At 50.8% G+C, this 27,481-nt stretch overlaps 1 protein-coding gene across 1 annotated transcript in view; it reads right to left on the bottom strand.

Moving 5' to 3' along the window:
• Positions 1 to 27,481, bottom strand: part of GPR37L1 (G protein-coupled receptor 37 like 1) — a 33,425-nt gene that overhangs the window by 3,895 nt on the left and 2,049 nt on the right. Inside the window, exons 2-5 of the mRNA XM_071207645.1 lie at positions 16,444 to 16,552; positions 13,109 to 13,235; positions 6,186 to 6,249; positions 525 to 4,507 (exon numbers count right to left, since the gene is read on the bottom strand). Of these exons, the coding sequence (XP_071063746.1) occupies positions 525 to 1,259 (735 nt within the window). The 5' untranslated portion in view covers positions 1,260 to 4,507; positions 6,186 to 6,249; positions 13,109 to 13,235; positions 16,444 to 16,552. The remainder of the gene's footprint in view (positions 1 to 524; positions 4,508 to 6,185; positions 6,250 to 13,108; positions 13,236 to 16,443; positions 16,553 to 27,481) is intronic.

Genomic DNA, 27,481 nt, shown 5'->3' with positions numbered 1-27,481 from the left:
TCTGGGGTTTGCGTCTGGGGGGGTGAGGGGTGGACGCAGGGGGCTCTGTAGAAACCAGGGATGTCCCATTGGACATGGCTAAGAGAGGCAGGCTATTGAAGCATGAAGAAGGGGAGCGATCAGTGCAGGGCAGCGGCAGTGGGCACAAAGGGAGAGAAAGAAGACACAGCAAACGAGTGCCGTCTCGGGTGCAATGGCGGATGAGGGTTAAGGCAGGGGAGTGTCCGGCTCAGGGTGTAGAGAAGCGGGGAGAGATCTGCCTTGGGGCTGCTCCCGAAGCAGGAGACCAGGCCCCAAGCCCTGGGAACAACCGCACCCCCTCCTGCCCAACCCTCCCCCGGGCGACCTGGAGCCAAGACGGTATTTGCCTCCTTCCCCAAGTGGGAGAAGCAGCAAGGCAGTGCTCCAGGCCTTTGGGGTTCCGGGCACCCCCACACCCCACTTCCAAGAGCCTGACAGAGACTTTGAGCCCTTCCCTGGTTGCAGCCCCAGTGCTGGGCTCCAGCAGGACAGACAACACTCACCTCCATGAAGGGCACCGCCCGGCAGGAGACGTCACCCAGCAGCCTCTGCTTGGTGATCTCATTGAAGATGACAATGGGGAGGCAGAAAAAGAGAACCAGGAAGTCCCAGAGGGCCAGGCTGGCGAGGATGGAGTTCCAGGCACTCTTCAGGTAGTAGCTGTGCCACACGATGCACATGACCGCCAGGTTGCCCACGATGCCCACGGCAAACAGCGCCAGGGCCAGCAGCAAGGCGGCGTAGGCGGCGTAGGAGCTCTCGGTCACCGGGTACAGGGGGTTCTGAATCTGCAGCCTCCGGCCCGGCGCCCCTGTCAGGTTGCCCCGTGGCTCCTGCCCGCTGCCAGGGGTGCCCCCAGCCCTGTCTGGATGGGGGCTGGTGACCTCCCAGGGCTTGGTGGGCTGCAGGAAAGCAGGGTGGATGGGCCGGGGGTACTCGGCCCACTCCTCGGGCACATACTGCTGCATGCCCTTGGCCTCCTCGTCCTCAGTGCCTCTCTTGGGTCGGCTCTGCTGCTCCTGGGGCTCGGTTCTGTGCCTTCCCGGGTGCAGGGGGGCTCCCCCAGAGACCCCGCTCAGCCCCACGGCTGACACCGCAGCCAGAAAGACCGCCAGGGGCCACAGCCACCGCATGGCGGCTGGACGAGCGGGCCGAGCAGGTGAGGGCAGGGGCCCAGAGCTGGGCCTCAGCAAGAGGCAGCTGGCCGGCCGGTCCGCCGCCAGCCCAGCGTCTGGCATCGCCCGCCCGCTCCCGTGGACTCAGGCTGCTCCCTCCCCCACATCGGCCACCAGCCGGGCAGGGCCCTCTGCTGGACACACAGCACTCTCTGCTGCCCTCACATGCGCACCCTCCAGGACCCTCCTTCTCGGACCCACAGGGCCACAGCCTAGCAGACATTTGGGGCCATCGAGGCCACCTGCCCCATAGAGGGAGAGGGTCTAGCTGGGGGCACATGGTCAGGGTGGGGCAGAGCTAAAACTGAGGCTCCAGTCTCCTGACTCCAACTGTAGGAGATGATTCTAGACAACAACGAGCACTGCCATTTATTGAACACTTACTAGGTCCTGGCACTCGGCTGATTTCCTAATTAGCCCTCACAACAGGTCTATGGGGAAGGTACTAATAGGATCATTTTTCAGGTCAGGAAGCTGAGGCTTGTAAAGGTGAGTCCCTTGCCACATGGCTAATACATGACAGAGCCATGACAGTACCTGGGTCTGACCCCAGAGCCTGTGCCTTCAACTCTCAAAGGGCAAGCGCCTGCCTGCTCGCCTCCCAGCCATACCACCTCCCCACAGAAAGCAGGCACAGTCACAATTTTAAAACACCACATTCTGACCCAGACGCAGGACGGATGGGCAGTGCTTTAACGGATATTTACTGAGCACCTGCTATGTTCTAGACACTCAGTTGACAAAAATGTAAAAGACAGTCCTCTGCTATCAAGGAGCTTTCAGTCCACGGAGAGAAATAAATTCTTATAATTCAGCCTGAGAGCTGCTGTGAAAAGCAAGGGACACCGAGCAGAGGGGCCTGGGGCATCCGGCAGGCCTCCCAGATGAGGCGGCATTCGATGGACCTCGGAAGATGACGGTGAGCTTGGCAGGCAGACCAAGGGGAAGGAAGGCTGCTCTGGGCAGAAGCCGGAGCCTGTGCAAAGGCACTGAGGGGCGACAAGCACGTTCACAGCAGCACTCCTCCCAAGAGCCAGATGCGAAACAGCCAAGGTCCACCAACTGAGGAATGCAGAAACAGCTCGCACACGCACACAGGGAATACTACTCAGCATTACGAGAATGAAGCTCTGATGCCTGCTGCTACACGGTTGAACCTTGGAGACATTACGCTGGGCCAAAGAAGCCAGTCACAAAAGACCACCTATTGTATGATTCCATTTGTATAAAAGGGAGAATCGGGAGGCAGAAAGCAGATTAGGGGTTGCTTAGGACAGGGTTTGGGGTGGGAAAGTGATGGGAGCAGAGAGAGTGATAGCTGAAGGGTATGGGGTTTCTTTATAGAATGATGAAAATGTTCTAAAATTGACTGTGGGGATGGTTTTACGTATCTGTGAATAAACTAAAAACCATTGATTTGTGCACTTGAAATGGGCGAATTATATCTCTACAAAGCTGTTAAAAATGTGGGTGATGTATCTGAAAACAGTAAGTAGGTCAAGGTGGCTGGAATTCAGGAAATGCAAGGAGAAAGCATGGAGATTTGGGGCAAGAACCCTGGAGAGGTCCGCAGGGGGACAGGGAGGACGTTGCATTCCAGGCTAAGTAAGGAGTTTGGATTTCTTCCAGAGGGCATTTGGGAGAATTGAAGGTGTTAAGCAGAGGAACAAAGGCTTGGTCGAGTTACTTTCGAGGGACCCTGTTGGCAGTTGGGGTCACGACAGCCTGGAGCAGGAGGAGGGGTACCTGTTAGGAGCACAGATTCTAGGAAAACCAAAAGCTTTGCGGCTTTGGCTGTGCCGGAGGCAGGAGTCAAGCCTGACCCCAGCACTGGGTGGACAGTGGGAGAAAGGTGAGGAGACCCTGGTACGAGGGAGGAAGTAAAAATCCTGCTTTGCTCACGTGGAACTCCATGTGGATGTGGGTCATTCCGCTGGAGACGCAGGGAGGAATTATCTGCAGCTCACTGGAGAGACCACAGCTGGGCGTGAAGATTTGGGAGCTCCGGCACAGGGCATGTGGTGGAGGTGGGGTGCACAGAGGAAGGGGTGCAGGGCCGAGGCCTCAGGAAATGCCACCATGGGGGAAATGGGGAGAAGGCTGGTGGCTGTGCTCCAGCTCCTCAGAGCTAGAAAGAGAGAAGTAGACCTGGAGGGCCCGAATTAGAAGTCGCTTATACAGTCAGTCGGCAAACATTAAAGAGGGCCCCATGGAAGCAGGATCCCAAACTTGAAACAACGTTCCTAGAAGACTTCCTGCCCAGGAGAGCCACCAGCCTGCTCCCAGGGGCCAGCACGCTGTGTAAATGTAGGAATTCCAGAAGTAATAAAGAGGAGGTAGAGGAGAAGAAGGAGTGCAGAGACAGACTCATAGACCTTCAAAGTTTCCCCCCCCAGCTTCTTTCTGGGGGGACAGGAGACACAGGGGCCAGTGTATCACCGCAAAGCTGCAGACAGATCAACCGAGGACTCGGCTGTCCTGCTCATTGCCACCACCAGCCCAGTCCCCCGCTGGAGGGGAGAAGCCAGGACCCCTAGCTCCATGGCCCCCATCCCCAGGCAAGGTGGGGTAAAGCTGCACGGGTGGGGAGAGGTGCCTGGCCCAAACCTCATCCTGGACACCACGTGGTCCATCCTCGGAAATGCGCTTGGGAGATCTGATCCCTGGACCTGCCCCAGAGCGAGTTAAATCCTTACCTCCGCCAAACGCCCATGGCACTGAAAGCTGCTGTCGTCACAGCTCTTCACCTTCTGCCTGGCAGTATGGCTATTTGGGCAGAGAGTCATCTCTGCATCATGGCCACTATTTACAGTGCGTTCACTAATTGCCAGGCTCTGTGCTACCCATTTGATATAATTACCACACTTAATCTTTGCATTATTATTATCCTCATTTTACAGATCAAAGAACTGAGGCTCAGAGGAGTCAAGGAACTTGCCCAAGGATAGTTAGTGAATGGTAGTTGGGATTCAAACACTTAATCTCTTACCCACTCCTCTGTGTAGCCATATAAAATTTTGACACTTGAAGAGTCTGGGGATACTCTACAACAACTCTCATATTTTTCAAAGTGGAAACTGAAGCTCAGAGAAGTCTGGCAGCAAGCCCCATCTCTGTTTCAGGATCATCGATGCTCCATAGCCAGCCTGGGGTGGCACCCACCGTGGGCCGAGAAGACTTTGGTTCTCTTCTCCTTCTGCACGGGAACGAGCCCCACTGCACTTCATACGGCACCTTGCGTGGAGCAGGGGCTCAGCGAACGCCCAGCGCAGGGAAGGGCGCCCCCTCGGCTGCTCCTGAGCTTCCCTTTCCTGCTGGGACAGTTGGGACGTCAGAGGCCACTAGGTGGAACCAAATGTTCAGGGATGGACCCGAAGCCTCAGCAGCAGGCCTGCAGCCAGTCCAGTCCTGCCCACCCGCCGGCCCCAGCCCTGCCCACCGCCTCTAGGGAGGAGGCAGGGGGAAGAGAGAGGACCAAAGGGCATAGGTGGGGATGTGCCCCCTGCTTCACCCCACCCCTCCGGAGGGCACCCAGCGCGGGTCCCCCAAAGACCCTCTTCTCCAATCCCTTGCCTCTACTTCAGGCAAGTTCCTCCCTCTGGACGGAGCTGGAGACAACCCTTACTTTGAAACATGCCAGGCAGAAAGCTACGACTTTCTTAGCTCCTGGGAATTGCTCCATGATCCCAGGAATTCCCCATTCTTCTCCCCGGGAATTTCCCCAAGGCTGGCTAAAGAAAAGGGATGTAGGTGCAAAGTGGTGAGAAAGATTGAGGCTGTCCCCCAGCACTGAACGAGGTAAGGGCCTCTGGTCTGATGTGGATGCACCGTGCAGGGAAATAATCAGAGCTAACATTTTATTGAGCAAATTCTAGCTGCCATGTATTCTCCAACTAAGAGGACGCTCTGGAACCAGACCCCCTGGGTTTAATTAATTCCTGACTCTGCCACGTACTAGCTGTATGTGTGACCTGGGTCAATTACTTAACCTCTCTAAGCCTCAGTTTCCTCATCTGTAACATGGGGATAATAGCCTCACAGGCTTGTGGTGAGGATTTTTTGTTTTATTTTTAAAGATTTATTTTATTTATTTCTCTCCCCCCATCCCCCAGCGTCATCTGCCCTGTGTCTATTTGCTGTGTGTTCTTTTGTGTCCACTTGCTTTCTTGTCATGTGGCAGTGGGAAACTGTGTTGCTTTTTCATTGCATCATCTTGCTGCATCAGCACTCCATGTGTGCAGCGCCACTCCTGGGCAGGCCGTGCTTTTTTCACACGGGGCGGCTCTCCTTGCGGGTGCACTCCTTGCATGTGGGAGTGCACCCCGCACTCCCTACACGGGGGACACCCCTGCGTGGCACAGCACTCCTTGTGCACGAAAGCACTGCACATTGGCCGGCTCACAATTGGTCAGGAGGCCCCGGGTATAGCACCCTGGACCCTCCATATGGTAGGCGGATGCTCTATCAGTTAAGCCACAACCACTTCCCTTGTTGTGAGGATTAAACCTATATAAATCCCTGGCACAATATTGGATACGTAGTAAGCACTGTATAAAACATTAGTTATTGGCTATGATAATTCATTTAATTCTCACTACAACCTTATGAGATAGGCTACTCTTCTCTTCATTTTACAGAGAGATCCAAGGCAGCCAAAGAGGTGGAGATGGTGTGTGTGTTGGGGGGGGGGGGACGGGGGACAGGTGTTGCAGGTTCTGAGACAAGTCCTTCTCCCTGCCGGAGTTTCAGGCTTGAACGGGACATCGTCTGACCTGCAGCCGGTACCAGATGAGGGCTGGAGGAGGCGTGGCACATGCCAAGCCCACCAGACCCCATGTACCAGCTCTCCTCCAGGCACTCAGGTCCCACCCTGGAGGACAGGCAAAGGGCCACTGCTGGGAAGGGCATGCTTCTAAAAGTCAGGGGATCCAGGACCTGGCCCCACCTTTGCCACTAGCCAGCCCTGGGATGTCAGGGCTGTTCACTCACCTTACAGATTCCTGTTGAGCACCTACTGTATGCCAGGCCTGATCTCTGCCCTCTTGGACCTCACCTGTGAGTGAAGGAGGCAACCACTAAAAAGGCTAAAGCCCAACTAGTGTCACTGTAAATGTGATAAAGAACATGGAGGGAAAGAACAGGGTGCCCAGAGGCCATGGACTGCTACTGTCCCTCAGTTTACCGCTCGAAAAGGAGTATTATCCTGGGCCCGAGGTGGCAAAAGGATGCTATCTAAGTAAATGCAGTCATTATGAAGGTGTTTTTAAAAGGTATAACTTCTACAATAGACAAATAACCCAATTTTTAAATGGACAATGACTTGAAAAGACATTTCTTCAAAGAAGATATACGCATGGCCAAAAGCACATGAAAAGATGCTCAAGGTTGGCCATCAGAGAAATGCAAATCAAAACCACAATGAGATACCACATCACACTCACTAGGATGGCTGGGGGAAAAAAGAAACAAAATAATAAGTGGCCAGGGTATAGACATAGGAACCCTTAATTATTATTGGTGGCATTGTAAAATGGTGCAGCCCCTGTGGAAATCATTTTGGTGGTTCCTCAGAAAATTGAAAACATAATTACCATATGCTTGGCAAATACCCAAAAGAACTGAAAGCTGGGACTGGAACAGATATTTGTACTTAAGTATTTGTTTATAGCTGCATTATTCCCAATAGCCAAAAGGTGGAAGCAACCCGTGTCCATCAACAAATGAATGACTTACTAAAATATATATACACACAATGGAATATTATTCAGTCATAAAACAGAATGAAGTTCTGATGCATGCTACAACAGGGATGAACCTTGAAGACATCATGCTAGGTGAAATAAGCCAGACACAAAAGGACAAATATTGTATGATCTCACTTATATGAAATACCTAGAAGAACAAATTTCAGAAACAGTAGATTATAGGTTACCAGGGGCAGGAAGAGGCAGCTATTGCTTAATGGGCAGAGTTTCTGTTCGAGGTGATGACAAAGTTGATGTAATGGATATTGATGATGGTAGCGCAATATTGTGAATGTAGTCAATACTATTAAACTGTACACTTGAAAGTGGTTAAAATGGGAAATTCTGAGTTGTATCTATGTTACTACAATAAAAAGGTTTCACAATTTTCTACAATATTGACACTCAGTGGTTCTCAAAGAGTGGTCTCGGGATCAGCAACGTCGGCAACATCTGGAACCGTAGTAGAAATGCCTGTTCTCAAGCCCCACCCGAGACCTGCTTGATCACTGGGAGTGGGACCAGCAGTGGGCTCTTAGAAAGGCCCCCACAGGATTCGGATGCGTGCTGGATTTTTAGAGCATTTCCATTGCATTTGGATGGTCCAGCCATGGGGAGGAGTTTGTAGGAGGGGGCAGAAGAGAACAGTGGCCTTCAGGGAGCTCAGAACCACCAGCTCACTGAGCTTCGGGCAGCCGGGGCCTGTGTCTTCCTGCCTTGCCTCCTCAGAGTCTGGCAGCCAGTACGTGCTCGCTACGTGTTTTTAAGAAAAAAGAATAAATATGTGATAAGTAGAGGCATAAAATCGCTCACCGAGTCCTACCTGTTACATGGCACCAAAATCCCCTCAATAGGAGTGGGGAAGGTTCTGCCTTCCTTAAAAGATCTTAGAACTTCCAAGGTGATCATTGGAAAGACTTCCAACAATCTTCCACTCCTGCTCCAACACGCTCCTTTCCTCTGGTGATCTCGGACTCATTTTTCCCATTCCCCAGCCATGGAAGCTAGCTCCCGGAGAATGCTATTATGTCCCCAACACAATCATACCACTCTTTCTTATTCCCCTACGGGAATAGTCAAATGCAAGGAAAGGCTCAGGAAGACCAAAGCAATATAAACACCGTCTGTTTCAAAGAACCAACAACCTGGCCTAAAGTAGTTACCATCCTACCTTCCAGATCACAGAGTCCCTCCACTCATAGTTCCCAGCTGGCCGCCAGCACTAGTTCGCCTATAGATGGCTAGTCTCCAAAGTCCGGTCAGGACAATGCTCAAAATCATTAGCCAGTGGGGAAAAGCAAATCAAAACCACAATGAGAGTCCACTTCATACCCAAAGGATGGCTATTATTAAAAATAAAATAAAAATAACAAGGGATGGAGAGGATGTGGAGAAATTGGAACTCTAGCGCATTGTTGGTGGGAATGTAAAATGGTGCAGCCATTGTGGAAAGCAATATGGCTGTTCCTCAAAAGGTTAAATATAGAATTACCATATTGTTACCGGATTCTATCTAGGTTCTTGGCTATGCTACAGAAATGAATTTCAAGAGCACAGCGGGTGAGGTAGGCCAGTAATTTATTCAGGTAGGGAAGCAAGAGATATGGGAGAAAATAACAGAGAGTAATAGGGCAGGGGTCCCAGGTAGTGAGAAAGGGGGTGAAAAGGGATGAAGAGGGCTAATTTACAAGCTACGATTCCCCATTATAGATTATAAATCCCCAGGGGTTACTTGCATGGCCACATGGCAATGGAAAAATGGCCACAGCTGCAAACAGAGGATAGAACAAACTCACAGCAAAAGAGCAGGGTGAGAGAGCCAGCTCAAGCCTCCAGGCTTGCTTTTAAATTGCTAATTATTCTGCCCCTTTGCTAATGGAAGAGGATGGGTTCCTGCTCTTCCTTGGATTGATTATCCCACCCACAAATTCCTTAGTGAGAACCCAATGATAAAGGTCCTAGAGAACATCCGGTTTTCCCTTGTTCCCAGGAAGAAGTCTTTGTTCCAGGTAGCAGAATCCCGGGGCTGGGGGTGGGGGGGTGTCCTCCAGCAGCCATCTTGGGGGGTTCCAGATGTCCACGTGGACACTGCCAGGTTCCAGATCTATTATTCCCTATATTACTTGCCTGCTTCAATATGACCTGGCCATTCCACTTCTAGGTATATACCAAAAAAGAGTTAAAACGTGGTCTCCAACAGATACTATAGATACTTATTAATCAATGTTTATAGCAGCATTACTCACAATAGCCAAAAGGTGGGAACAATCCAAGTGTCCATCAACAAATGAATGAATAATAAAATGTGTAAACACAATGGATAAAAGAATGAACTTTTGAGACATGCTGCAACATGGAAGTAGCTTGAAAACATGCTCAGTGAAATATGCAAAGCACAAAAGGACAAATATTGCACGACATAATTTATAAGAGAGGAATAGAAATAGCAAATTCACAGAAATATAAAGGGGATTAGAGGTTACTAGGATGAAGGGAGGGGGGAGGTAAGGGGAAGTGTTTGTTTAGAAAATTTTAAAAATAAAATAAAGACCAGGCAAAGAGAGGGGGTGGGGGTTCTTTCCTGTTTCGCTAAAGACTGCCCTCTAGGCTAGGATCCTTTCAAAACCAGAATAACTATGGAACCTGGCTTATCAGGACCCAGCAGGCTAGCCCCATCAGGAAAAAAACTCAAAATTTTAAAATGAGATACATCTACTCTACAAGGGGAGTAAATCATCTTGGTATTTGCTTAACAAGTATTTACTGAATGCCTATTATGTGCCAGACACATTGATGTGGGCTATGGGTGGGAGGCTGTTCCTCTCTTGGTAAATAACCTTGGCTGTCTGTGTCCTGACCTGTGGGTGTGGGGCAGTAAGAAGCTGCAGTCCTGCCCTTGGTGACCATGGAAACAATTCCAGTCTGGGAGAAACAGTTTAGCAATGCAAACTCTATAAACTTTAAATATTCAGGGAAAATGCAAACCAAATGTGCTAAAAACTTAATCTAAAATGTATGACGTTCATGCGAAAAGCTTACCTAGGATGTGGAAGATACATGCTAATTCAAGCCTATTGAGCACTGAAACAAACAAACAAAAAAAACATTTGGCCCTTCCTCTCTGTATAAAAAGAACTCAAATATCTTGTTCCAGGCTCAGGTTTGAAACAGAAAGCTCCCGAGTCCGGCTGGCCATCAATAAATCATTTTTTCCTTGTCAAAATCATTCCTGAGTCCTGGCCTTTCTATACGCAAATAATTGAACCTCTCTCGTCTTCTACAACAACTTAACTGGTACTCAAAAAAATTTGTTATTAATAAACAACCAGTCACTGTTTGACTTCCTCCCCCATCAGTCCTGGTCCTGTGCCCTGGAGCGCGCGCACACACACACACACACACACACACAGACACACAACCCAGGAAGGAGCACAGCATCACAGGTCGGGCTGTGTGGGGCAGCAGGGCAGGAATATTTGAAGGTGACCAGAACTGGCTCGAGAGCCAGAGGTTTCCTAGACAGAAGGCTTAGAAGAAATTCCTTGGGGAATAGGGTTTGGGTGATAGAAAGGAAGTGGGCAAAAATTCCAGGCAGCAAGGTGGCCTGTGGGGAGGAGGAACTTATTTCAGAAGAGCCAGCCGAGCCACCCAGCTGGGGGTGAGAATCTGGCCCCTGGAATCACTAGAGCAGGCTGCTGAGGAGCTGGGGCAGGCAGGGGTGCAGGAGGCTGGAGGAACCCAGGAGACTCCCAGAGGCAGCCCTCCCCTCCCGGGACGGGGGTGGGGGTGGGTGTGCTGCCTGCATCCTTGATGCAATGGGCTGTTCCCGTACAGGAACCCGTACTCAGGGAGCTGGAGGGCAGGCTGGAGAGGCTTCCGGAGCTGGGGCCGGGGTTCAGAAGCCTGGGGCAGCTGGGGAGGTTGGAGGCTGTCCTGTTGGATCACAGCCAGGAGGGGGTGGGGTAAACTACTGCAGTTTCATGGCTGTGTCTGGGAGATGGTGAACGTTCTGGACGTAGAAGAGTTCAGGGGTGCTGCTCCCCCACTGGCTGGCCTCATCGGAGCCCCTGGCCCCCCATCTTTCCTTTGCGAGCCCGCGGCACACAGCCTCAGGGCAGCAGGGCCAGGACAAGCGGATTATTCACAGCCAGTGCCCTGGCCGTGTCCTTTCTGCTTCCTTGCCCTGATGTCCCGACACCAGCTGCCAGCCCGAGCTCAGCACGAAGGAATGCTGCTGTGCGAGGAGCAGAGCCAGGAAGGAGGCGTGCACCGTCCCAGAGGCAGCATCTGCCTCGGCAGCTTTTAGGGGGCAGGGTTGGGTGGGTGTTGTGGCAAAAGATGACTGAACCGAAGAATGGCGTTCCTTCCTCCCCTTTTCTGGAGCTGATGGGATATCCCGGACATCGGAAGAAACCGGAGTCCAATCCACATTCTCTCACTTCCTAGCTGTGTAGCCTTGGGCAAGTCACTTAACCTGTCTGTCAGAACCTCAGTTTATTTTTTATTTGTTTTACTGTAAATGAGAATAATAACATGGACCTCAAAGGGTTGTCTGAAGGTTAAATGAAATAATAAGTGGCAGTCTTGGCACAAAGCAGGTTCTTAATAAATGTCAGTTCCCTCCCCCTCTCCCTCGGTTCCGTCCTCCTCCGTCAGACCTGCCTCATTCCCCTGGCCTCCTAAGAACACCTCTCATATTCCCCTGTGGACCCTACTCCAGCTCGCAGCCCCCCTGAAATCCCCGTACTGGCAGCCCTTTGAGGTGTTCAGCCCGCCTGGCAATGCGATTCCTACTCAGAGAGCTGAGGGACCTCAGGCCCGGTGCCAAGGCCCCAGGCACCCAAGGGACCCTGGAGGGGTTCACTCTTAGAGCGAAGAGTTTACCCTCGCCCACCTTAGCCGCTGCTCCGGTTGGGGGCAGAGAAGAGGGTGAGCGGAGAGTGCCCAAAGTCTGGGGCTACCAGCCCGCAGGAAAGATGGAGGAAATTCCCCCACAGGTAAAGGAGGTTATAAATAGACACGAAGACCCACCCCCGCTGCAGACCTGCCGTGCCCGTGATTTTTCTGGAATCACGGCCCGGGTCTCCGTTCCCTGGAAGAGGCAGGGCCAAGCCTGTTGCCCAAGAACTTGGGTGAGACTTGACCTGTAGATGACTAGATTAACTTCTGGCCACAGGAACTGCTCCCAGCTCTGGCTCTCCTTGGCTGAAGGGATCAAATTTGGGCCCCTTCTGAATCCTCTTGAGCTTCTTTCCCTTTCCCTTCTACACCAGAGCAGAAGTCCTGTGGTTCCGCAGACTTTGCTCATTGCTTTGCAAGGATTTGGGTCTTGTGATTGTGGGATTTGGGGGGCAGGAGTGGGGTGTGGGTGGTATCGCTTGCTGAAGCTACCGCACATGAGTGCACACTGCAGGGGGACAGGTACCTTGTTCACCTCTGTCTCCCCAGGGCCTAGCCGAGTTCCTGACACTGAGTATGTACTTCTACGTATTAGCTGTTGTTCTTGGTCGCAGCAGGCTGTGCTGAGGGTATGCCAGGCTTAAATCAAGGCTATGTCTGGGGCTCAGTATTTGGTAGGCAAGTGCCCTACATGTGGAGCACCTGAAAATGTAGGTGTGGATTTCTTCTGACCCCTTCAGTGTTACACAAAGACAGATTAAAATTGCCCTCCTCCCCTTCTGCTGAGGTCCCTCTGGAACGCAGCTCTGGGCTCCAGTGCCTATGAACTAACTCCTACTCCAACCCACTGGTCAGCCCATTTCTCCTTGGGAACAAGATATGAGATCCCAGTTCTCCCAGTACTCAGGCAGGTCCCAGGGAGGAAGGTTGGGAAGACAATACAGCACAGTGTCCCTTCCCAGGTCTTCCTGGCTACCACTTCCACTGGGGGGGGGGTGCTGGAGGGGACCATCCTAAGAAATTCTCCAAGGGTAGGATCATAGTGTCAGGGGCTGACCTGGCTCCTGCCTGAAACTTGGCAAGACGCTCAATCACAGTAAGCACTGGGCCTTCTTGTGGTTGGAGAAATCCCACCTGGGCCCCTCTACAAAACTGGGCTTTGCTGGGGGAATTTTCAGTCCTTCAAGCCCTCAAACACCCAGAGAAGCCGCTATGGATGAACCTCAACTGATTTTTTTTTTTTTTTGCACTGGGTAAGGGGTACCTTACCTTTGAAGGGAGATTTCTTGACCACTGTTGCCAACAGGTTCATGGAAAGCTGGCACTGAACATTAAAGAGCCATACTCAGGTCCACGGCAGTATCCTGATCCTGGACCCTTTCTCTCTTGCCAGTTTCTGATGGAGGAGATGGAAGAGAGACAACATGGAAGACAGTGGAGATGGTGGAGGCGGGAAGGAGCAGGGCTAAGAGCGCTCACTCTCATCTGTGCAGGTGTGTATTTATGCATGTGTGTGTGTCTCTGTGCTCAAACTACATGAATCTGTGTCTACCCCCACACTACAGTTAGAGCTCTCCACATGCAGCTGTATAAAGAGATTTATATTTTTTTCTAAATTGGCTGGGGATAGGGGTGTGGTCCAACAGATGGTGAGCAGGTTCACAGGTGTGTCTGGCTGAAAAAGGTATCTGGCCTAGGGCCTGCTGATTGGCCATCAGTGAGTCACGGCAGTTGGGTTCCTGGAGCAGAGCTAATTGGCTGCCATGGAGTCGGGTTCATGCCCTGCCTTATCTTTAGGGCCCTCTCCTGCCAGCCCGGACGGACAATGTTCCTTGTATTGGCAGTGACACTCACAGGCTGCTGACTCGCGGTCAGTGGGACATGCCCTTTGCGTAGCTTTCCCAGCAGTGTGTGGGTTCACCTTGACCTCACCACACCCTGACACCTCAGCCCTACTAGCCCAAGGGCACCTCAGTGGGAGTGACTTGAGGGGCTAGCTGGCTGGCTGTGACGCGGCAGAGCCACAAAGGGGCTTCCTCAGTTCCAAGAGAACCACCTGAACTGATGGAGAACTAGAAGACGGTCAGGGTCTGAGAAAGACCAGCAGGAAGATGGACAGGGCAATGTTGCTATGGGAACCCAGCAATCTTCCGAGGGTGTGCAGAGAGGAGGTGAGAGGCAGGGAGAAGGAGTCCTCTGTCCTGGCTTTTCAGACACGAGGGGTCCCCAGACATTTCGGCCATGGGAAGGGTGTCTGCCTCCCAGACTCCCGTCACATGTACACACAGACCTTTTCACTTTTCCTAGTCCCTTCACGGGTGTGGCTTCAAGTCCTTCCAGGAGGGCAGGGTCCAGAAGGCTGTCCCTGCAGTAGAGATGGGCCAAGCAAGGCCTTGCAGAGGATACACACTGGCACTGCCCAAGGTCACCAGCTGAGACTGGCAGCCAGCAGGAACCCGGCAGGCATAGCCATTTACCTCCTGCCAAACTTAGCAACTCCCTCTTCTATCTGTCCCCAGAAACAGGTGTACCCCCAAGTCCTTCATTAGTATCCCAGGGACTACCCAGCTCAGGGGTAACTGGGAGGACCTCGTGCAATCATCTAGACTCAGGGCTGTGACTTCTGAGACATTCCAAGATTTCAACAGAGAAACAATCCAACATTTCCTCCTCCTCTCTGTCTGCCCCCAGGAGCAGAGTGTAACTTCTGAATGGGGGGCCAGAGGACACCTTGGCAGGCCTCTCGCCAACTCCCCGTGGCTGCCAGCCTGTCTGCCAGGACCCTGAACTCCCTGCTCTGGCCCGCCCAGGCGGGCGCAGCTGCCATCCAGGGTGCCTGGGCAGAGGGCCAGAGGGAATTTTCCACCTGCCTCTTTTGTTGTCTGCTCTGTGGTCTAGAGCCTGGGCCTGGGGAGGGGCAGGGCCCCCTGGACCTCTCAGAGCAGGGTTCCTAGTTTGTCCTGGGCAGCCTCACGCAGGCCTTGCAAACCCGTCCCTTGTTCCTTGACAGCCAACAAACAGGGCCTCTTTTCTTCCCTTGGAGAGACACAGGAAGTGGCTGGGGGATATGGGAGAGCTGGGCACAGGGTGGCTAAGCCCACTTGAGTACACCATGGATTGCCAGGGTTAGAGGCAGTCTTGGCTCATCCAACTGGGCCCCTGCCTTGTACAAATGGAGATACTGAGGCACCCAGAGAGTGAAGGACATGCCCAAGGTCATCGAAGAGGGAGGTGGTTCAGGACTACAAGTTGTTTCCTGATCCACAGTCCCTTGTCCTTCTCCACATTTTATAGTCTCCCCTTTCAGCAACCCCACTCCTCCATGCAGACTGAAAGAAAGGCCCACCCACTCACCCCTTCTCTTCCTGGCCCAGGATTTGCGGGGGCCCTGACCTGCCCTCCACATCTCCTCACCCCAAGACTGAGTTCTGGTTGCCCGCCACCACCTTTGGGGCGCTTCCCCCTCCGGAGGCTGGCTGGGCCACCCCCTGGCGGCTTTGGGCTGAGAGTGGAGCCTGGGGTGCTCTAAGGGCAGCCGGGAACGACAGCTGAAACCACCGCAACCGCGGGAGGCCGCGGACTCCCCGGAAGAGATTACAGGCAGAGAGCTGAGGACTGCGCAGCTGCGCGGGGTGGAGGGCTGGAACCCGGGGCACCAGGGAGGGCCGAGCCTGGGCGGGGGTTGGGGGAAGCCGGGTTTGCGTGTTAGGTCCGCTCCGAGGGTCTTTCTTGCCACTCAAACCCCGCACCTCGTAGGGGAGCCCCAAGACCCCGTCCTTGGGAGGTGAGGCGAGTTCGTGCCCCAGCCTCCCGGGGCCCGGAGCCTTCTATCTCTCCCTCCCGCGGTGAGGTGACTGCGTGCACCTGCTCCCGGGAGTAAACAGCAAGTGGAAGGCCCGGGGCGGGGGCGGGGCGAGGCTGAAACTGGGTGCTGGGCGCTGGGAGCCGGGTGAGTCACGTTCTCGCTGCGCCGCCGCCAGGGACAAGGGGGAGCGCGGAGGATGGGGCCGGGTGGGGGTGGGGGTTTGGAGAGGTACACATCCGGGCCGCAGCGCGGCGGTAGAGCCAGACCCAGGTCAGCCGTCTTCTCCGGGACTCTGGAAAATGCCTTGGAAATCTCTCCTCCAGCCTCTTCAATTTGAGGTGGGAGGCTGCGGCCTAGAGATGGCCCAGAGGGGACGGGTGAGTTGTCTAGACACACACAGCGCATTAGCGTCTTCTGGTCTCCCGAGCCATGGTTCAAACCCAGGAGGCAGAAATAGAACTCCCAGAGCGCTTTCCTTGACCCAGACGACCCCACCGCCTACTAAAACAGGGTTGCGAGAGAAATCTGTGATTTTAATCCCCGCTGAAGATGCAGGTAAATTCCAAACTTGCTCTGGGGACGGAGAAGCACGAGGCCCCTCCTCCTCCCTGACGTCACCAGGGCGTCACCAATCCCCGGAAGCCCTGCCCGGTGGTGTGACATCACCGGGCCGGACGTGCTCGGATAGGAAGGGCAGTCCCACCCTGGAGAGTGGAGGGTGGAGGGATCCCGGTCAGGGTTAGTTTCTGCCTCAGGACCCCGGCATGCCCTGCGGGAAGGAGCAGACTCCGTGGGTTACCTGGAATTCCTCTCTGCTGTCCACTTTCCCTGGATCCCTGCTGGTTTCCGTGGGTCACCGAGTCAGCTCTCTGAGGCCAGGTTATGAGTAACATGAAGCCCGGCCTTCCCTGACAATGAGGAATTGTGGTTAATAGGGTGGACTTCAGAGAATTCAGAGTATCAGGTTTACCTAGCAAATCTCATTTCACCACTGTCAGCTGTGAGCTCTTGGGTAGATTTCTTACCTCAGTGAGAGGAAGATGAGAAAGACTGTCTCCAGGACTGTTGTGAAGAGTAAATGATCTGTGTGCAACTTGGGCAATCATCCCCAGCAGATAGCACTATTTGCTCAATTTTTGGAAGATAAATACAAATACGGAATAAAATAATATTAATAATAGCAAACCCGAGGTCTAAGCCCTGCATTTCCATCACAGTAGAATAGAGTCCTACCTGCCTTTCTTTCATTCAGTGAGCTTTTCTGAAAGCCAGAAAGTCAGTGACCAAAGCACTCAGTCCTTAACAGTTACTGGTGCTAAGGTGGGGCCCCTTTTCCAGAAGCAGAGGGCAGCGCTCAGGATGGGACAGAGAGGAAGGCCATCCAGAAATAAGCAGGAGCTTTTGGATTACTCCTACAATCAGTGACCATCTCCTCCGTGCTTCTACAGGGTTTTTGTTTTGTTTTGTTTCTGACTGGAACATTCTTCATTGCTACCTTCAAACCTCTTTGCCCAGTCACTGCTGCTTCTCCTTCGGAACCCAGCTCAGGCTTCAGTTCCCCTGAGAGACTAACTGAGATGGAGACAGAGAGGCACCCCTCCTCTGTGCTCCTGCTCCCTTTCTCGCTGCTTATCACCCAGCTCATCCAAGTGCGTATCCAGGTGCTTAGCACTCTTTCCTGATGAGCTGTCCCTCTCTCCCTCTCCCCTGCACCTGAGGCCAGGAACTTCTTGCTATCTTGACTTCCCAGCAGAGGTAAGAGTAAGCATTTGTGGAATGAGTGCATGGAAGGAACAAGCTCTGGGCGACATTTGTTTCTCTGGGCTGCTGTGTCCATGCAGTGGGCCCAGGACAGTTGTGGTTTAAGTTGTTGTCCCAAGTGATTATTAATAGCACCTCCTTTCACCCTCCAGGGTGTCCCAGTTTGAAGGATAAATTTTATGGTCACCCGAGGTCTGGGAACCCTACACAAGAAGCCCTTTCTTGTCAGCCAAATGATCTGGTTTAGCGTCACTCTTCTGGGTTATTTCTTTTCGCTTTGCCTTTGTTCATTTTCCCCTCTGAGCTATGGGATGTTGCTGGGACAGTGTGCCCCAGCCTGGACCTTGGTTCTAAAGGAAGCAGCCGCCTCCCCTCAGCCCGGCAGGGAAGGCGCAACAGTCAAAACACCGCAGAACTAAGGAGGGTTACCTCCCAACAATAAAATGCCTCCTCCTCAGAAACTTTCGATCCGGGGCTTATTTAATTCAGGAGGCCAAGAATAAAAGGTGCAAAGTGTATAAAGACGTATCTCCCGGGAGGCCCAGCATATATGCAAAGAGGAAATGACCATACAATCACCCTCTAAAACCTGAAAATCCTCCCAAATCTGTCCTAATGGGCTCCCTCAGGCAGCCCGGGGCCTCCCAGGGACCACTTTAGTAGGACAAACCCTCTCAGAGGAAGGGCCTGAGGGGGTGGAGAGCTGCTTTGTTTCTTGTCAGGCCACCGCTCAGAGGGGAAGAGGAAGAGCAAGGGGGGGGGGGGATAATGCGGGTAAATGGGTAACCATGGCAATCATTCCATAAATGGAGACTAGCCAGCACCTCATTCAATTTATTCAGCAAACACTTACCAGGCCTTACAGGCTGCCAGGCACTGGGCTATAAAAGACACCAAAAAGATAAAAATAGTCCCCGCCCAGTGGAAGCCACAAGCCTCTCTAGGAGGCCATCTAGCAGACAGCTGCTGGGGTGGAGGAAAGCTGGAGCCTGGGGCAGTTCCCCAAACCCTGAGGTGGGAAGGACCTGACACCTAAGCCCTTGGGCCTGCAGGAGAAGGAGAGTGAGTCCCGTACGGAGAAGGCCCTGGACTGACAGGGAAGGAGAGACAGACCTTTCCGGCACAGAGAGAAACATTAAAGGAGAAGGGGGAAAGCGAGGTATTTGCAAAACCTCAAGGATTTTTTAGTATGACTTCTTAACAAAAACTATCCAAAATTTGGAAATAAGGCACAAAGATGATAGCGTGCTCTTTCAAAATCGTCCTAGCGCATGGTCTAACAAGCCAGCCTACGGATTGTCAGCTGTTCTAGGGATGATGGCAGTGTTTAACTTCCTTTTTGCTACTCAGTAGGGTCTGTAGGGCTCTGGGAATTTAGGTGTTAACTTGTTGGAAACTGATGAGTTGCAAATAATTTTTATCTGGTAGAAAAGAGAATGACAAATTTGTAGTGTTCTTGTCTTGTAGTAATATGGCCTGTGCATAAAATCAAACTTATGCTATATCCAAGTGTGTCTAGTTCCCAGAAAGCCAATTGAGAGGTATAAACTTGGGATATTCAGGGAAGATGCACATTATATGTGTTAATTCAAGCTTACCTGGAATGTGGGGGATTTGTGTTAATGCAAGACCTATCTGGTACTCAAAACATTTGAAACTCCAAGAAGTTAACAAAAAAAATGTCCTAGGTAAGCACCGTTTGACTCCCTACTCCTACATCCTCTATATAAAAGGGACCCAAAAATTCTTTTCAGGGCTCGGTTTTTTTATCAGGACAGGAGTCCACGAGCCCGGCCGGCTGTTAATAAATCTTCCTTCTCAGCTTCTTGCGTCCTGGCCTTCAGTACCGCATACACCTGCCTTGTCTCTGCTACCACAGTAGGACATTAACCAGTTTTGTATCCAACTTTTTAATCTTGTTCCAGCTTTCTTTTTTTGTACTAACTGTACATACAGTTACAGTCTTATACCCTCTGTTTTTTTTTAAAGATTTATTTATTTATTTCTCTCCCCTTCCTCCAGCCCCAGTTATCTGTGTTTCTTTTTGTTGCGTCATCTTGCTGTGTCAGTTCTCCGTGTGTGCGGCGCCATTCCTGGGCAGGCTGCACTTTCTTTCACGCTGGGTGGCTCTCCTTACGGGGTGCACTCCTTGCGCATGGGGCTCCCCTACACAGGGGACACCCCTGCGTGGCACAGCATGCCTTGCATGCATCAGCACCAGCTCCACACAGGTCAAGGAGGCCCAGGGTTTGAACCGCGGACCTCCCATGTGGTAGGCGGACGCCCTAACCACTGGGCCAAGTCCGCTTCCCTTATGCCCTCTGTTGAAACAGCTTTGCTCTCGTTAATGAACTAAAGAAAGCTTTGGTATGTGTTTACTACATATATAGGAGACTCACATTTTTAACTTTTTGAAAATTATACTTTGATAGAGTGCTTATGGGGGCATGGTGGGAAGGGAGTGTTTGTGTCACCTTAAAATAGAGGGGAGGGGAGCGGATGTAGCTCAAGTGGTTGAGTGCCTGCTTCCCATGTACAAGGTACTGGGTTCGATCTCCTATACCTCCCAAAAAACTAAGAGAAAGGGGAAAGTGTATGTGTAGCTTTATAGGACAATACCAAACTGTTTTGGCCATTTCTTATAAACATACCCTGTAACATGACCCTGCATTGCCACTCCTAGCACCCCCAAGAGAAAGGAAAGCATATATCCACACACAAACTTACAGAGGCGTGTTCCTAGAGGCATTGTTCATAAACTAAAAACTGGAGTCCATCCAAATAGCCACCAACAGTTGGATGGATAAACTTACTGTGATAGCTGGTGGAAATGCAAAACAATACAACCCCTATGGAAGACACTTGGTACCCCTTACCTAAGTTAGAGACGTTTCCCAGGAAAAACAACACAGCAGTAATAAGGCATGGACTGCCTGTTCGTGGAACATCATGGGTGAATTTCAGAAACGTTACTAAGGGTAAGAGCTGCTTGAATACAGACTGATCCATTATATTCCAGCCAAGGGTGACAGCGGTCACAGAAAGACCAGTGGTTGGTGGGAGCGGGGGCTGGGAGGAGACTGCCTGCAAGGGGCCCGAGGGGAACCTGGGGATGGGCGAAGTGCCCACAGCCTCATTGTAATGCTGCTTACAAGGCCGTCCACGGGTTCCCAAACTCATCAAGATGTATGTTTAACCTGAATAACTTTTACTATCTGGAAAATATACCTCCATGAAGCTGCTAAAAAAAAAAAAAGTGGGGGGGAGGGATGAAACAAGGTGCTAAAGGTGCTGAGTTGGTGGGAGACGATGGAGCTGAGAGCACAGGGGAGGATTACTTAAGCAGGAAAAGGGGCTCTTCCCCTTGTGCTGGGAGGCCGGGAAAGGGGTGAGTGTGGGTGGGAGGTGTGGGTGGGTCCCACCTCTGTGCGGGGGTGAGGAGGGCGAGCGCTCTGCTAGCTTCAAGCCCTGTCTCCTGCATGATACACCTCACTAGGGTATTTGAGAAAGACCAGATGATTTCTTATTCGAACTCTACCTTTTACCACTTACATGCAAGTCTCATAAGCTCTCCAAGTCTCCAGGTCTTCATCTACTAATATGGATACTGATCCCTTCCCTGCCTTCATCACAAAAAATCAGAGCATGCAGATGAAAGTACTTTACCATGGCACATGGCAGGGGCCACAGATGGAGAAAGATGACCTCAAGCTCTTATCTATTCTATGCAGTCCCAACTCTGTCCCCCCCCCCCAACCTGTGTGTGTCCCTAAGGACAGGGACCAAATGCATAATTCCATGTCCCACTGGGGCAGTTCTCACCCCACAGAAGGGAAGCTAACTCATGGCGATGCTTAGAAACAAAGACTTAAAACCTAAGGCTCTTTTCGGTTGCATCCTTCTGCTTCTCTGAGCTGTTTGGCACGCTGCTCCTGCTGCTGATGACAGCTGACATTTAATGGGCACTCGTGTGACAGGCACTGTTCTGTTTTCCGTGCATTAATTCATTTAAACCTCAAACAGCCTTTAGTATATACCACTGTAATCATTCCCATTTTACATGCAAGGTAACTAAGGACGAGAGAAATTATGAACTTGCCCAAGGTTATACTATACACTATTCAGTATACTTTGTTGTGTGTTTACATGGCATGTTACTTAAATATAATTATACGCATTTGAATGTACAGCAGTTCACATAGTTGAAAGTTCGGGTGGCTATAAACAGGAACTCTATTAGAAGTTCCATTCTGCTCATGTCCCACCATCCCATTCCCTTGCTACCTAGAGAAAACCACTTTCATTAGTTTCTTATGTATTCTTCTAGTATTTCTCTTTGTACATACAGAAAGTAACGTGTATCTGTGCTGCTTTACTCGTTGTATTTTTACTTAATAGTGTATCTAGGAGATGATTCCACATCAGTAACAAAGAACATTCTCTTTTTTTTAACAGCTGTATAGTATTCAATTGTGTGGATGTACCATAGTTTATTTAACTAGTCCTTTCATTATTATTATTATTATTATTATTAGGAGTTACTGTGGATTGAACCCTGGACCTTGTATATGGGAAGCAGGTGTTCAACCACCTGCTATACCCTCTTCCCTTTTAGATGGAAATTTAGGTTATTTTCAGTTTTTGCTCTAGACAACTGCAATGAATAAGTTTGTACATCCATCATTTCTTACATGTTCAAAGTGTATCTGTTAAATAAATTCCCAGAAGTGGGATTGCTGAGTCAAAGGGTAAATGTATCTCTAATTTGGGTAAATGTTACTAAATGTCTTCCATAGGTGGTGTATCATTTTGCATTTCCACCAGCAACATATAAAAGCACCTATTTGGGGAAGCGGACTTGGCCCAGTGGTTAGGGCGTCCGTCTACCACATGGGAGGTCTGCGGTTCAAACCCCGGGCCTCCTTGACCCGTGTGGAGCTGGCCCATGCGCAGTGCTGATGCACGCAAGGAGTGCCCTGCCACGCAGGGGTGTCCCCCACATTGGGGAGCCCCATGCACAAGGAGCGTGCCTCGTAAGGAGAGCCGCCCAGTGGGAAAGAAAGTGCAGCCTGCCCAGGAATGGTGCCACCCACATAGAGACCTGACACAACAAGATGATGCAACAAAAAGAAACACAGATTCCCATGCCGCTGACAACAACAGAAGCAGGCAAAGAAGACACAGCAAATAGACACAGAGAACAGACAACCAGGGTTGGGGGAAAGGGGGAAGAAATAAATAAAAATAAATAAATCTAAAAAAAAAAAAAGAGTGCCTATTTCTCAACATAACAGCCTTACCACAGGGTGTGTTGTCAAACATTTGGATTCTTGCCTATCTCATAGGAAATAAATGGTGTCCTGCTGTAGTTTATTTTTATTGTGGTAACATATATAACAAAATTTGCCATTTTAAGTGTACAATTCTGTGGCTTTAATTACATTCACAGTGTTGTGCTACCATCACCACCTTCCATTGCTAAAACTTTTTCATTATCCTAAATGGAAACTGTACCTCATAAGCAATAACTCCCTATTTTCCCCTCCCAAAGTAAAACCTCTTTAGGCTTAGGGTAGGAGTTATTCAGGCAAAGATAGAAAAGATGAGTTTTCCAAGCAAAGGGAATATTGTTGTAGAATTTGAGAGAAGTTCAATTACTTGAGTATAGAGAGGCCAGGACTCAGGAATGATTTTGAGAAGGAAAAATAGTTTATTGACGGCCGGCCAGACTCGGGAACTTTCTGTTTGAATCCCAAGCCCCGAACAAGATTTTTTAGTCCCTTTTATACAGAGAGGAAAGGCCAAATGATCCTTTTGTTTCAGTTCTCAATAGGCTTGAATTAGCATATATTTCCACATCTTAGTGAGCTTTTAGCATGGACCTCAGGCATTCGATAAGCTTTTAGCATATTTGCTTTGCATTTCCCCTGAATACTTAAAGTTTATAGACCTTGCATTGTTAAACTGTCTCCTGCTCACCAAGGGTAGGACTGCAACCTTTCATCATCCCACACCCACAAGTCACAGATAGTTTAGGTTATCTCTGAAGAGACAAAGAGCCTGCCACCCATAGCCCACATCAATATCATCACAAAGGCCCAGAGATGTGGAGTGGCCAGAAGAGAGTGGAGACAACAGGTGGGGTTGGGAGGAGGAGGATGCCAAAAGAGATGTGCAGTCTGACCATGAAGGGCATTTTTTTAAAGGTTTATTTTATTTATTTATTTCTCCCCTCTCCCTTGTTATTTTCCACTTGCTGTGTCTGTTCATCTTTGCTTCTTTAGGAGGCACTGGGAACGGAATCTGGGACCTCCGATATGGGAGGGAGGTGCTTAACCGCTTGAGCTACTTGAGCCACTCCCATTCCCTGCTTTGTTGTGTCTCTCATTATGTTTTTCTTCTTGTGTCTTTTGTTGCATCATCTTGTTGTGTCAGCTTGCCATGCCTGCCCATCACTCCAGCTTGCTGTCTTCTTTAGGAGGTACCAGGAACCGAACCAGGGACCTCCCATGTGGTAGGTGAGGGCTCAATCACTCAAGGCACATTTGCTTCCCTGAAGGGCCTTTTCTAGGCTTTATCCTGAGGGCAAGGGAAACTACTGAGGGATTTTAAGTTAGAGTTGAAGCAGGTTAGTAAGATATGGAATTAATAGATGGATCTGGAACCTGGCAGAGAGTCCTCGAGGACATCAGTAACCCCCAAGATGGCTGCTGGAAGACCCCCCCTCCCCCCAAGATTCTACTATCTAGAACAAAGACCTCTTCTGGAAGCTAGGAAAAGCCCCGGATGTTCCCTAGGGACTTTATCATTGGGTCCTAAGGGATTGGTGGGTGGGGTAATCAATCAAAACAGCAAACAGCTGGAACCCCTCCCCTGCCATTAGCAAAGGGGTGGAATAATTAATAGTTTATCAAGCAAACAATGAAGCCTGAGTAAGTTCTCACTCTGCTCTCTTGCCTCTGGACTTGTTCCACTCTCTCTGTTTTTCCTCTGCCCCTTGGCCGCGCAAGTAAACCTATAGATTTATAGTCTATAATGGGGAATTGTAGCCTGTAAATCAGCCCTCTTTATCCCTTTTCACCCCCTTCCTCTCTACCTGGGACCCCTGCTTTGTTATTTTCTCCCATTTCTCTTCCCTCCCTACCTGAATAAATTACTAGCCTAACTCACCCAGCGTGCTCTTGAAATTCATTTCTGCGGCACAGCCAAGAACCTAGGCAAAATCCAGTAACAGAGTGATGAGAACACACTTGAGACAGATTACTCTGTTTAGTGTGGAGAAAAATTAGAAGGGAGTTGGGGTTAGGAGCAAGGCTAAAGCCTGGGAAACCAGTTAGCAGGCTGTTAAAGAATGCTAGGCAAGACATGTTGGTGATCTGAGCTAAGAGGAGCATTGGCTATAGGAGGAGGTGGACAGTGTATAAAATACTGGGGATTGAACCCTGGACTTCGTACTTAAGAAGCAGGAACTGAGCTACAGCCGCTCCCCTAAAAGTGTTTTAAATTATTTTAATTACAAAAATAATCCATGTTCTAAAAAGTGGAGCAGTACAGAAGCATTGAAATTAAAGAGTAAAGGCAATTCCACTCCAGCATGGCGGAGAAGGCTAGCACACCATGGTTCTCAGCCGGCCGCCAGGGCAGCCTCCCGCGTCTGCACCTTCTCCGCTGGGGCGGGCAGCCTAACTGCGTAGTGCGCGCTGGGGAGTTTTTCCAGGAAACTCAGCCTAGATTCTGCATTTTGCGCTGCTCTCAACAACTCTGTGGGCTATCTTTATCTCTTTTTTAAAAAATCTCTTTCTGCTTAAAATAGAATGAATTCTATTCCTTGCCATTAAGAACCCCAAGCTATTGAGAAGGATAATAGCTCAGGGGGTTGGGAAGGGTTTGGAATGGTGGGCTGAGAGGTCTAGATTGTATTGGGGGAGGACAAAAACCGAAAGGGGCTGATAGTGACAAAGTGGAAACATCATGGGACTGGAGGTTTCAAAGTAATGCATTAAATACAAAAGATAGAAGAAGCGGAGTGGGGGAAAGTCAAGGGATATTTGAATTTAAGATTTAAGAGGTAGGGCAGTTCCTAGTGATGACAAAATAAATGATGGGGTCATGGGAATGGGTAACTGAAGTCCCAGTGGAGAGGAAAATCGTTGGAGTTGAGCAGGCCAAGGAACAAAACACTTAAGCTATTGGATGGGTTATCTCTCTGTGGACACCGAATCACCCAGAATGAAGGCAAGATGGAAAGAGTGAGAGAGACTCCAATCCAAGGTCCCAAATCCATAAAGGAGGAGAGTGAGTAACTAGGTGGTGAGTGACAAAGAGGGGGGAGATGGCAAAGATGGAGAGACAGAGCCTGACGGGAACCTGTTCTTCCGAAAGAATCCGCGGCCAAGTGAGCAAGGTACTGGGCCTCTCTTGGGCTCAGGTTCCTCAGTTGTAAAATGGGTATAGTAATACCTAATTGCCAGTTTGTTGCAAATTTTAGAAATAAAGTTAAAATAAGCCACTTAACTGAGGGAGTGGAGGTATGGATGAGAGAAACCAAGTGGAGACGAGGTCCTGGAGCTTGAGAAACGGGATCCAGCCCAGGTCTTGCTCCCCCCTTTCCCCTTCTCCATCCTCAACTGACCTCAAGAAAGGTAGCCCTTGACTTCTCTGAGGAGCCTGGCATTCTGTTTCTCTCGGTCTAGAGTACTGAAGCTAGAGAGTCACCCTTAGCCAGACAGAAATTACCCAGCAGGGTGGACCATCCTTCCCATCCCATTGCCCAGAGCACAGGGCAATAGCATATGAGATCCTGCCCCATCCCCTTCCACCCTTTAGGTTCTCTGACCCATTAAATCCCCTGCCCCTCCCTCAGCCTGTGGCGAGGCAGGATCTCAGCAGGAGGACTGCCAGGGGCAGCAGAGACCGGGCACTAGGTCCTCTCTGGCCGCCAACACAGTGGCAAGCGGGAGGGCCCGAGGGAGCTGCCACCTGCTCCTCCCGCCCCTCTTGCCTTCTAGTTCCCTCTGTCCCTGGACTGTGTTTCCCCTTCTCTCCCCACGAGAACACACAGCTTAACCCTGCCCTTCTCTGTCCCTCGCTGGCTCTCTTAGGTCCCCATTTCACCTGTCTCCGTCTCTTTGTGAAAAGGGACAATAGATATGGAAGTGATTATTTTAGGCTTATGATGTTGATATATGTTTTACACCATGTCTCCCTTCTGTCACTTCTTCCCCCTTTCTGGTCTTGCCCACCTCACAAGACTGCTCTTCTCCTTGCTTCGTTCTCTCTTCTTTCCCAGTCCCTATGGAGTGATCGCAGCTCCCCTCTTGGCGCCTGCTGGAATGAGATGCTTGGATAGCCCAGAAGAATGCTGCCAAGTGACAACGGACACAAAAACTTGGCTCTGCACTTCACCCCATCTGTCTGTTGACTGACTCAGCTCTGAGCCTTGGTTTCCTCATCTATGGAATGGTTTGCTGTGAAGAATGAGAGTACATCTCTAGAGTTCAGGCCACCCTACGTGCACCACGGGATGATAGCTCATGTTCCCAAAGCTCATCTCTTCTCCCCTGGCTTGCCTGCCAGGGTCCTCACCAGTCACTGTCATTGGTCCCTATGTCTCCCAGCCAGCTGGGCCACGTATCAACCCCCTCCTGAAGCTGCCCCCTCCCGGCTCCCCCCACTCCCATCTGCCTGGTGGCTTCCTCTGTCAGGGCAGCAGCCTGCCACAGCCAGCCTGAGCAGGACGGGGCTGGAAACATCTCCAGCTCCCAGCGGGGCCCAGTGTCAGTTTCAGGCCCTTCTGGGGTAGGAGGCGGCACAGGGTGGGGCTGCCAAAGTCAACACAGCCTGTCTCCCTGGGCAAGGACCGGTTTGGCACCTGCAGGCCTGGTTCCCAGCCCACATGCCTGGGTCTTGGGCCTCTTCAGGGGTCAGCTACAGTTTCTCTCCCTGCTGTTTTCCAACTTTAACATTTCTCTATCCCCAGTGTGCAGTCTGGTCATTGCTCTCCAGGACCACCGGCCTGCCAGCTGCTCTCCCACGCCTCAGAGGAGCCCCTGGAGAACTGACCCCTCGACCCCCAC

This window comes from Dasypus novemcinctus, chromosome 13 (genome assembly GCF_030445035.2).
Source record: "Dasypus novemcinctus isolate mDasNov1 chromosome 13, mDasNov1.1.hap2, whole genome shotgun sequence".
Classification (NCBI taxonomy): domain Eukaryota; kingdom Metazoa; phylum Chordata; class Mammalia; order Cingulata; family Dasypodidae; genus Dasypus; species Dasypus novemcinctus.
This window is presented reverse-complemented; position numbering and strand designations above follow the sequence as displayed.